Source organism: Corythoichthys intestinalis, chromosome 21 (genome assembly GCF_030265065.1).
Source record: "Corythoichthys intestinalis isolate RoL2023-P3 chromosome 21, ASM3026506v1, whole genome shotgun sequence".
Lineage (NCBI taxonomy): Eukaryota > Metazoa > Chordata > Actinopteri > Syngnathiformes > Syngnathidae > Corythoichthys > Corythoichthys intestinalis.
Genome location: NC_080415.1, coordinates 25,308,139 through 25,320,650, shown reverse-complemented (window position 1 = coordinate 25,320,650; position 12,512 = coordinate 25,308,139). Strand labels below are relative to the sequence as shown.

At 38.2% G+C, this 12,512-nt stretch overlaps 1 protein-coding gene across 3 annotated transcripts in view; it reads right to left on the bottom strand.

Moving 5' to 3' along the window:
• The window catches only part of doc2a (double C2-like domains, alpha), an 82,923-nt gene extending 70,721 nt beyond the window's left edge, over positions 1-12,202 (bottom strand). The window contains exon 1 of one of the 3 annotated variants that reach the window (XM_057826966.1): positions 12,096-12,202. Coding sequence is in view for 1 of the 3 variants with exons in the window: in XM_057826965.1 (XP_057682948.1) it covers positions 6,613-6,775 (163 nt within the window). In the remaining 2 variants the exon portion in view is untranslated. Of the gene's footprint in view, positions 1-6,612; positions 7,123-9,646; positions 9,823-12,095 lie in introns of those variants that run through there. The other 2 variants (XM_057826967.1, XM_057826965.1) reach the window with 2 other exon arrangements.
• Positions 12,203-12,512: the final 310 nt, after the last annotated feature.

Sequence of the window (12,512 nt, the reverse complement as noted above, 5' to 3'; positions counted from 1 at the left end):
TCTTTTTTATTATTAAAAAAAAAACAAAAAATAAAAAATACAGTAAAAAAAAAAAATATTTACTACTCTTTAAAAATTGGAAAAACAAATAAGAAAAAATGTATTATTAGGAGGCTCAAAAGATATTTTAGACAATTTTGAGGTCAGTAATGTAAATGATTCATTTACTATGAAAATACAGGGTGATTCAAAAAGACTAAAATCATCATGTGATATGTCAAAAACACAAAAAATTACAAAATTCAGGCTTGGGCACATACTGTATGTTGAACATAACTTCAAGTTTGATTTCGTGTTTCACTAGTACTGTACTCAAATGTGGCTATCACCAGCAGCATGGAAATCATCAATCTTGATAATATGATATAATATGACACAGTATGATAATTCCTCCCAAATCAACATGGTGAACTGCAACATGCTAAGGTGTGTTAGTGAGGAATTCCATGTAAACCATGAAGTCATGTTCAACACACGTGTCCAAGCCTGAATTTTGCAATATTTTTCGTTTTTTGACATGATCGCGTGATGATTTTAGGACATTCTTTTTGAATCACCCCATAGTTTGATAACCGATTGGTCATCATTAGTCGATTAATCGCGGCAGGCCGAGTTTCACTGCCATTGACAGCGATAGACGTTATTCATTGGACAAACATAGCTACACCCCAGCTGGCAAATGTTTTGCCTGCGACTGTTGACCTTCCGCAGAGTCGCAGGGTCATTTGTCACAGAGGCGAGCGGTCTCGCCGCTTCCAGCGCAAACAGCGGGCGACGCGCGTGATGGCTCGCCATCTCCTTGGCTGAGGATGAAACAATCGTCAGAGGAGCGCAGCGGAGTGCCAGATGCCAGCCCCGAAACTTATTCGACTTGTTTAGCTTCTACTCAAATGACAGAAAGCCATTTTAGTCCCTGTAGCGGCTTTTGTGGCCCACAATTTTTTAACTAATGGCCTAAAAAGCCTTTTTTAGAGGCCAATAAATTCTTTATCTTCCGGAAAAAACAACAACAACAAAAGATTAGGAAAAAAACAAGCCTATAAGTCGCATTGCAGTATAAGTCGTTTTTTTTAATGAGGAAATTTATTTGATAAAATCCAACACCAAGAACAGACTGTTATCTTGAAAGGCAATTTAAAATAATGTGGCGAGTGACATGGGGATGTAAGTAAGGAGAAAGAGCACTTTTCTCTCAGTGAGATGTGAATGATATTCGCCAGAATACCGATGCAGGCAAATCATCTGTTCTGCTACTATTGGATCTCAGCGCCGCATTCGACACGGTTGATCACAACATACTACTCAGCAGATTGAAACAGTGGGCAGGGCTTACTGACACTATTCTTCAGTGGTTCACATCCTATTTACATGATAGGGATTTCTTTGTGTCAATCGAAAACCATCAGTCAGAACGAACCAAATTCACGTGTGGAGTCCCTCAAGGGTCAATTCTTGGACCACTCTTATTTAACATCTATATGCTTCCCTTAGCTCAGATTATGGAACAGTATGACATCTCCTATCACACCTATGCAGATGACACACAACTGTACATTTCTGTGCCCCCACATGATTATAGTCTCTTAGTCTCCCTGAGTAAATGCAGTCATCAAATCAATGAATGGATGTGCCAGAATTTTCTCCAGTTAAATGTGGAGAAGACAGAAGTCATCATTTTTGGGCCAAAAAAGGAAAGGTCAAAGATAAGCAGGCACATTAGCACAATGTCACTTACAGCTACAAATCAAGTCAGAAACCTTGGCGTAATTATTGACTCAGACCTAAAATTTGATAGCCATCTAAAGTCCGTCACTAAATCTGCTTATTACCACTTAAAACATATAACCAGAATTAAGGGGCTTCTGACTCAACAAGACATGGAAAAACTTATGCATGCATTCATTTTCTGCAGACTGGATTATTGCAATGGTATATTTACGGGTCTTGATAAAAAATCAGTCAGGAAGCTGCAGCTAGTACAGAATGCTGAAGCCAGAGTCCTCACAAATACAAGGAAGCTGGACCACATTACACCGGTTTTGAAATCGCTACATTGGCTTCCAGTGAGTCAAAGGATAGACTATAAAATACTACTGCTCGTCTACAAAATACTTAATGGCCTTGGACCAAAATACATGCTTGATTTGTTAGATTCCTATGAGACCTGTAGACCACTAAGGTCGTCTGGAACCGGTCTCCTGAATGTTCCAAGAACAAGAACCAAGCAGGGTGAGGCAGCATTTAGTTATTATACTCCTCACCTCTGGAACAATTTACCTGAACGTCTGAAATATGCTCAAACTGTTAGCTCCTTTAAATCAGGGCTAAAAACGCTTTTGTTTAGCACTGCATATCCATAACTGTCTATATATCTCAATCTACTTGCTTTCTATTCCTCTTGTGCTTATCTCCATTGCTGATTTCAGTTATTATTTAGTAGTTTTTCTTTTATTTTTATTTATTTATTTTTATTCTATTTGTAATTAAATGCGATTTTTATGTATTATTTTATTTCCTATTTTGATTGTCCTGGTTTTTACGTTGTATTGCTTTAAATGTGATTTTTATGATCTTCATGTGATGTAAAGCACTTTGAATTGCCTTGTGTTGAATTGTGCTATATAAATAAATTTCCCTTGCCTTGCCTTGCCTTGCCAGTGGCTGCTTTTGTGCCTCATCCACCACACGACTCCAAGAAACAGCTCACAATATCGAACGTAGCGCAGAGGCAGGTCTTTAATGAACAACACTACTCTCGGTAACAGTGGTCTGACAAATTACCCATCAACCTTTGTGGGCGGAACAGACTAATTAGAGCAGTCACTACAAACAGTGGCAACAATAAAAAATAGAATAGCAAAACAGGCTGAGTAGTTGTACGGTATGCTAACGTGACACATTCAGTTAACGAAGGGCTTCTCAATTATGTTGTGTTACAGCCCCCTAGGAATGCGTAAACGTTTCGCACCCCCCCCCCCCCCCCCAACTCTCTGTTACCACTGTAAATAGTATAATTTGTCTATGAAATTATTATAAGAACACCCCTGCATAACATTGGGTCCTTTTTAATATTACAGAGAAAAAAAAAAAAAAAAACAGTATAATTTTATTTCTAGGGGTGTAACGGTACACAAAAATCTCGGTTCGGTAAGTAATTAAGAAAACAGAATGCAAAATATAAATGAAGTTAAAGCGCCACACAGAAAAGAATAAATTTAATTGTGTAAGCAGGATCTGTGTATTATTCCTATTATTTAATTACAGGTGTTTTAGCTCATTTCAATTTATTTTATTTAAATGGGCTATTATTTATTTTTATTTATTCATTTATATTGTATATTTTATGTTGCATGACTTTAGTTCCTATGTGAAAGTTCCTACTTGTTTTGTTGTGGTAGGTGCAGAGGCGTCGCGTCCCATTAGGCAAATCAGGCAATTGCCTAGGGCCCTCAGCCAGCAGGGGTCCCCAGAGGGCCAACAGATTTAGCACACGCAGCTTTACTGCGAGTAAAGTGCCAGTGAAAGCCTTGTGTATGAGTTCCCTGAAGGGGCCCCTTCACACACTCTACACCCCCCCTCCCTCACGTGACTCAGAGTGAGAGTGAGCTGCGATTTTTTTTTTTTTAAATTGCCGTAAATCCAAAATGAAGAGAAGTTATCCTTCTGGAAGCGACAAAAAGAAAAAAAAAGAGCAGAAAAGGAAGCAAGACAGTAGTGAGTGTACTATGTTACTGTAGTTTTATGTCCTAATGTAGTAGAACCGCCGGGCACTTTCGTGAGTGTCCTCAAAAGCACTCTATGAGACCGAGGCGTTATTAGGGCTGTCAAATTTATCGAGTTAACGGGCGGTGATTAATTTTTTTTATTAATCACGGTAAAATAATTAATATTTAATATAAAATATTTAAATGTTACTGTAGTTTTGTAGTAGAAGCCGGGCACTTTGAGTGTCCTAAAAAGCGCTCGATGAGACCGAGGCGTTATTATACTTCTATTAAATATGCTATTGCTCCAAGTCCAACTGTCCTCCTTACTTGCACACGCTCGAAGGGCCCCATATTGCTCGTTGCCTGGGACCCCCGGGGACCTTTGCTATGCCTCTGGGTAGGACGGGTTTTGTATTGAACACGGGGCCGAATTGGTTATCATTATAGCAGAGAAGACAGCAGTAAATCAACAAAGACTAGTCAACTGTGCCCCGATCTACCACTCAAGAGATCTGATGGACTCAAAAAGTGGGTTACGATTGCATATTAGTTTGAAAATCGACCGGATCCACCTTATTTTTACACAAGTGACTTCCCGATCCTAGCTACCGGTAGTAGTATTGACGTAGGAGGGTCGCGTCTTGCGTCAAATAATAAACTCTGCCGTTCTTTTCGCTTGTGTCGTGTTGAGCCGCTTCTGGGACGCGTCTATCACGCAGCCGCACTGCGACTGGTGTGCATTGGCTGATTGACTTTAACGCCCGTGTTTCACTGCGTTCTCGCGACGGCCATGTTGTCGCGCCGTTGACGTTTCTGGGTTATTGTGTCCTACCGTGTTGGTCCTCATTATAGTAGAGAAGACGGAGTAAATATAATCTACACAAAGAAACTGTAACCCGATCGACTCACAGCCTCGAAAAGTAAGGGTTACATTACATCAGAAACTCGTTCGGTACGCCTCCGTTCCGAACCGAGCACCACGTACCAAAACGGTTCAATACAAACACATGTACCGTTACACCCTGACTTTATTTACATTGTTTTGTTTGTAACAAAAAAGACTTAAAGCGCATCAATTTGCCTGAATTAAAGAAAAAAAAAATCACACCCAAACTGAAAATACACTCAAGGTAAAATTCAATAAACAATAATAATAATACTAAATTCAAATTGATTAGCAACATTAACTGAGAGTACAATACGCCAAACAATTTGACTGAAAAAAAACAAACATTGATAAAACTAAAACGACAGTGTCATTGGACAGAGGGACAGTTTTTACTTTTGCTGCATGCAGTATCAGCTCCTTTGCGATGGTGTGGGACTATTTGCACTGAGCAACTTGGTATGCCACAATATATGATGTTAACAGTGCTCACTGGTAGGTATGTGCCGGTATGAGGTTCTGACGGTACGATAACCGTAATTATAATGTGAAATTAAAATCAAAAGATTTTAAAATTAATTAATTAATTCATTCATTCATTCATTAATAACTGAAATATTCTACATAAAATGAAAATAAATGCAGTCCTTTAGGTGAGCCTAAACCCACAGCCACAGCTCAACATTATTACCATCAGAACAAAAATTATTGAATGATTTTCCATAAAAAACACGTGTGTATGACTTGTATCATGTTTACATTATACGCACACTCTCTTTCTCAACACAGATAGTTGCCAGAATGAAAAAAAACACCACGTTTTATCATCGCTAGACACACTAAACACGCTGGAGTTAACTCTCGTAGCTGGTGGGAAACGTTCATGTTTACACTAGGGCTGTCAAAATTATCGCGTTAATGGGCGGTAATTAATTTTTATATTTTAGTGACAGAAATTTTAATATTTTCTAATAATTGCTCCCACAGTTGATTTCTTTACACCAAGCATTTTACCTAGAGATGTCCCGATCGATCAGTCGGTCGGGTCCGATCACGTCATTTTCATAGTATCGTAGTATCGGAATCGGCAAAAATATATCGGCCATGCCTTTTTAATTTTTTTTTTTTTTTTTTAATTAAATCGTTTTCTAATTGTATTTAACGTTACAGACATAATATGTTACACTCATCCAAAGTCTTTAGTTTAGGTTTAAGGAAGGGTTATCAAATTTATCCCGATAACGATGGTAATAAGTTTTTTTTTTTTTTAAAGTATCACGTTAAAATATGTAACGCAATTAATGCATGCGTTGCACGACCCACTCACGCATTGTCGTGCTCAATCTGTAATGGCGCCATTTTACTTACATAGAGAGATAAAAGGCAGCGTAAAATGAGAAGAGTGAATTTTGGCAGCCTTTGGAGGCTTATCTTAATTGGCTCAAACCTTACAATCCCCCTCCCTACGATTACAAATATCATGGGAAGCAATGTAGGGAAGCAAGGTAGCAATTGATCTTTTTCTTAATACCTTATTTTATTTCCCAACGCAGAGAAGATATATCAATTGGTAACACTACGCACAGTCATGGTTCCACTTCCCATCATACATTGGGGAATGGCTACAGTATCATTTACCGAAAGCTCAATAAATACACTAGATGGCAATATTTAGTCACAATATACAAAGTCACAAGTCTTTCTATCCGTGGATCCTTCTCACAGAAAGAATTAATAATGTAAATGCCATCTTGAGGATTTATTGTCATAATAAACAAATACAGACTTATGTACTGTATGTTGAATGTATATATTCGTCCGATTTTTATTCATTTTTTTCTTAATGTATTGCCAAAATGATCGGGAAAAATTATCGGGAATGATTAGAATTGAATTGGGAGCAAAAAAAAAAAAAGCAATCGGATCGGGAAATATCGAGATCGGCAGATACTCAAACTAAAATGATCGGGATCGGATCGGGAGCAAAAAAAACTATAATCGGAACAACCCGAGTTTTACCTATTGCAGATTCATTCTTCCCAGCCTGGTGCAGGTCTACAATTTTATCTCTGGTGTCCTTCGACAGCTCTTTGGTCTTGGCCATAGTGGAGTTTGGGGTGTGACTGAGTGAAATTGTGGACAGGTGTCTTTTATACTGATAATGAGTTAAAACAGGTGCCATTATTACAGGTAACGAGTGGAGCCTCGTTAGAAGTTAGACCTCTTTGACAGGCAAAAATCTTGCTTGTTTGTTGGTGACCAAATACTTATTTTCCACTCTAATTTGGAAATAAATTCTTTAAAAATCAAACAATGTTATTTTCAGTTTTTTTTTTCCAGTCTCTCATGGTTGAGGTTTACCCATGTTGACAATTACAGGCCTCTCAAATCTTTTCAAGTAGGAGAACTTGCACAATTGGTGGTTGACTAAATGCTTATTTGCCCCACTGCAAGTCGCTCCTGAGAACAAGTCGCACCCCCAGCCAACTTATAGTCCGAAAAATACGGTAGTTGTTGATTATCAGCCTCCAAATTAAAAACTACTGACTGAAAAATTAGAGCCGCCCTCCCAGTTCAAATCGATTGGACGTCTACTAGTGATAAACTGGTGATAAACTCATTTCAATTCACAGCAGAAGGGTTAAATGGAAAAAGTCCCGTGCACACACTTGCGTAAAGACAATGCTGCTGCTTGTTGACGTGATGTGCAAAGTCAGAGGCATATACGGCGGCCCAGAGAAGAGAAGAAAAAAAATGAAAAGCCCCCAGCGAGATGCTGATTGATCGCTCGCTCTCATGACGCCAGCTTTCATCCTTTCTTTTCATCCTCACATCGGGAAAACTCTTCACTCACTGTTTGAGTTATGACGACTTCACTAATATCGAGGATTAGATCGGAGGTTTAGAAAACATTGATTTGTGTTTTTGGGAAAGTAATGCAGCTCAAGTGGATTTTTCAGTGCTTGTTTAAAGAACAACCAGCTAGTATGATTATAATGGAAAGCGATTTCAACTTCACTGTTTTATGAGTCCATTTTTGTTCATTTATGCTTGTTTGGAGGATTTTAGCTGGAAGATAAACAGAGCTTTCACCTGTTCTGACTAGATTGATTGCCTAGACACACGGGTAGTGAATTATAATGTTTCAATGCCATTAATGGTATTGATTACACGTCCAATCCATTTGGACTGGGAGGGCAAAAATTTCAAATACTCTAAATCATAAGCGGATTTTGGCCGAAAAGTTTCACCGCATGTAAGTGACTTTCCTATATACTGTATGATTTTAAAATTAAGAGTTTTCCGGTAAAATGTTGTATAGAAGTTGTAAAGCAATAAAACAAACAACCAAAATTAAGGAAATGAACAAAAAAAGACATTTTATAACGGGTCAAAAATATTTTATCAGACAGATCATGTGACGGTCATTTGCTTTGCTTAGCCAAAACCACGCGATGACCATAGATGCAAGATGGATATATGTAATTTTTTCAAACCTAAGCTTTACTACTGAGTAAGAACCAAGGATTGAAAATGTGGACCATGAAACGCTAGAGACTGCCGTCAAAATGGTGAGCGGAGTTTCAATTTGCCCCTCAAAAGATGCTAATTTACAACAGAGCCATCACTGGTGTCTTGCCAATGTAGTTACCCCGTCAAAAATTGTGTTCCCTGGCCGCGGGAACGCACACACACACATAGGTTATGAGTTATGTCGACTTAAACAATTAATTAAAGCCAGAAAAGAACCACTGTTATAAATTTGGGACATTGACGTTTATTAAATTGGAGAAGCTCCATACAGGACTTGAATTACAGTAATAACAGTTATAGGTCATCCTACGAGTAAAACAGTGAAATGTTGCCTTCTTTTTAACGTTCAGTACGTATGTTATGTTATGTTATACGACAGAAAAAAATGTGGGGGTTTTTTTGTGTATGGATGGGCCATGTTTTAAAACATCATAGATAACTACATCACCAAAACACAGAAATCAAGCAAATCAATATAGCGCAGTGGCTCCGCCCGGGGGATAATACCGTATTGGTATATATAAGACGGCCCTGATTATAAGACGACCCTCTTTTTCAAGACTCAAGTTTGAAAAAAAACTTTTTGAACACCAAATTTATTTTTTATACAGAAAGTAATTACAGTATATCCGAAACAAATGAGTATAACAATATATTTGAGAGAAAAAGCGTGGTATTTTGCCTCATTCAAATCTTAATATTGGAACATTTAAATATGTAAACTAAAGTACACTCGCATTCGTAAATGATTTGTTTAATTTATTGTGATAAAACAACAAAATTGCAATGACTGCATTAACCATCAAAGTGAAGTCTAACTGTAACTGTAGTCTTGAAACAAATCTGAATAAGGAAAAACGTTGCAATAAAATAATGTAAACTGGTTAAACTTGAAAGTAGCTGAGATCTGTTATGAGATAACATCGCTTCAATGATATCTGGCGCCATCTAGCGTCGTGAATGGGGAGCGTAGCTCAGATCTGTCATGATAGAACATCGCTTCAATTATATCTGGCGCCATCTAGCGTCGTGAATGGGTTCTTATTTCAATGCAAAAAACACCGTCTTATATTACGGCCAATACGGTATTTTTGACGGGGGTAACTACATCGGCACGACCCCGGTGGGCGTCCCATATTCAATGGATGACGATCTTGGCGAAAAGTATAGGTGTCCTAAGCAGCCTGATTTAGAATTCCCCTCAAGAATGTTGGGAAACAAAAAAACGCTCATTTTCAACTTATTATTACAAATATTCTTGTAAGTTAATTCTATTGTTGACACTGCGTTTCGGGGTCATCAACATGTTGTGCCCCCCGCCCCAAAAATCAAACTCCGCCTATGCTGTAAATGTTCATTTTTTTCACTTTACTCAAGAAAAAACATGAAATGAATTTATATGAACTTTTTCAAATTATTTTTTTGTATTGAATTACAATACAGTTGAGATATTTTTTTCGCCCCAACTTTTCCCAATCCAAATGAATCTGAAAAATTAATGAAAAATTAGCTAACCTACCTCATTCATTGCCACACTTCCCAGCTGAAAACGGATTGGACGTCCATCACAGTCAATGGAGCAAAATGAGTAAAGTCTTCACTGCTTCCCTGTTCAAATTGTTGTCTACCGCCATCCAATCATGCGGCTTTTGTCAGTTTATCACTAGTGGACATACGCGGAGATTAAGTGGGGGCCTAGCATAGCCTCCCCGGTGGCCGAAAATGTCATCGCGTGTAATTGAATTGACCAATTTACGAATTTAAAATTAAGACTTTGCCGGTAAAACGTTGTCTATAAAGGATGTAAAGCAATAGAACAAAAAAAAAAAAAAAAAACATACATACATATATATGAATGAAATTAACAAAAAATAGCAGCCCTCCCACTTCAAATGGATTGGACGTCTAGCACTGTCAATTGTAGCCAAATTACTGTAATTTTCGCACAATGAGGCATAAGGCGCGCCACTATAGATAAGCCGCACTAGAATATAAGCCGCAGCTGTCCTTACTGTATTATGGGATATTTACACCAAAAGATATTAACCGGTAACACTTTATTTGACAGCAGCATCATAAGACTGTCATAAAACCTAATGAACCACGATGAAATTTTTAACCAACTGGCTGTCATTGCTTCAAGAAGCTTCATTTGGCCATCACTGCTTCCTTGGAGGAGACAGTCAACCTCTGCTGCCACCTGCTGTCAACACTGTAGTTGTCCAACATGCCTCTTAGCATGCATTGCAGCGCTACAGATGTAAATAACAATCAAAATTCATGTTACGTGCTAATTATTTCTTCAGTTACTGTTCCAGTTGTTTCATTAATTGCTAGTAGGGCTGTCAAACGATTAAAATTTTTAATCGAGTTAATCACAACTTAAAAATTAATTAATCGTAATTAATCACAATTCAAACCATCTATAAAATATACCATATTTTCTGTAAATTATTGTTGGAATGGAAAGATAAGACACAAGACGGATATATTCTTCAACATACTGTACATAAGTACTATATTTGTTTATTATAACAATAAATCAACAAGATGGCATTAACATTATTAACATTCTGTTAAAGCGATCCATGGACAGAAAGACTTGTAGTTCTTAAAAGATAAATGTTAGTACAAGTTATAGAAATTTTATATTAAAACCCCTCTTAATGTTTTTGTTTTAATAAAATTTGCAAAATTTTCAAACAAAAAATAAACTAGTAGCTCGCCATTGTTGATGTCAATAATTACACAATGCTCATGGTGCTGAAACCCATAAAATCAGTCGCACCCAAGCGCCAGTAGAGGGCGACAAAACACCAAAAAACACAAGTAACAAGTGGACATGACACTGTTTGAGCAGGGCATGTGCGTTAAATGCGTCAAATATTTTAACGTGATTAATTTAAAAAATTAAATACAGCCCGTTAACGCGATAATTTTGACAGCCCTAATTGCTTGCTATGGTATTTAGTAACACTTTATTTGACAGTGTCACCATAAGACTGTCATTAGACAATCATAATTATGACATGACACTGTCATGAGCATTAATGAATACTTATAACAGATGTAATTTAGGGTGATCCGGCAAATGATCTCACTTTTCAATGGATGTAAAAGATATGAGCTGGACATAAATTGGAGTTTGTGTCATAATTTGCCGGATGACACTTAATGACATCTGTCATAAGAATTCAGTCATGTCAATGATAGTGTCATGTCATAATTATGAAGGTCTTATGACGCCACTGTCAAAGTGTTACCTATTCACCCAAATAAATGAACAAATAAGCCGCACTGGCCTATAAGCCACAGGATTCAAAATGAAGGAAAAAAGCGGTTTAGTCCGAAATTTACCGTATTACTATGTCTGAAAAAGACTACGGTCTGTGAATGGATTGAACATTTATCATCGTCAACAGCACTGCAAGAGATAAAAACGCACATAAATCGACTTCCCCATTATGAATATTTCCCATCCTATTCCTCCACTTTTCTCTGTTTTCCCTCTAGCAACACATCATAGAAGTCCTCATCATTCAGTAATCGCTCTCCGCTGAGGCTCTCCAAGTTTGCACACATCTGCAGCAGAAGCGCCTCCGCTGTCTCTTATACAATAGCGACCATATAGCTGGCGAGGTTATAGGTTGGCGGAGTATATTGGCTCTCGACATGCTTTTCCACCCCCTCCTCCTCCTCCTCTTTTAGCGCCTTCACTTTAAATTAGACTCACACGGAAGGCACGGATGACCCCCTGGCCCCTCCCATTCTCTTTTTCAATCCATATCTCTCATTAACTCAACGTGGATCCATCTGAAAATATTCTTTTCTCTTGCCGTTGTATAACATTGACATCCACAAGCCACAAGTTGAGAGCTACTGTCAATTAGAGGGGTGAGTGAACTTGGAAGCATACCAACATGTTGCACATGCGGGATGAAAAAAACGGAGGTAAAGGGCTGACGTACCTGAGAACGAGAGTGAAACTCCTCATAAAAAAAGAAGAAGAGGATGAGATTCCAGCGCAGTGAGCGATGGAGACGGACTAACAGGTGGCGGAGAGACCAGCGCCGAGTAGATGGAGGAAGAGGAGGAGGAAGAGGAGGAGGAGGGGGGGAGCGCACAGGGTGGGCTGGCGGCGGTTAAGGGGATGCTATGTAAAGCGCTCCTAAGTCAAGTTGGGAGGGAAATGAGGAGCGACATTAGGGAGGGGGGGGGAGGAGTATGTATTACTGTATTATTATGTAGTGCATTAAATAGTTGCTTTAAAATTGAGCTGTTTTTACTTTGAGCACATTATAACTTTGGTGTATTAACACTTACAGCAGTCAGAACAAGCTTCCTTTTGTTCAAACGATTAAAATTTTTAATCGAGTTAATCACAG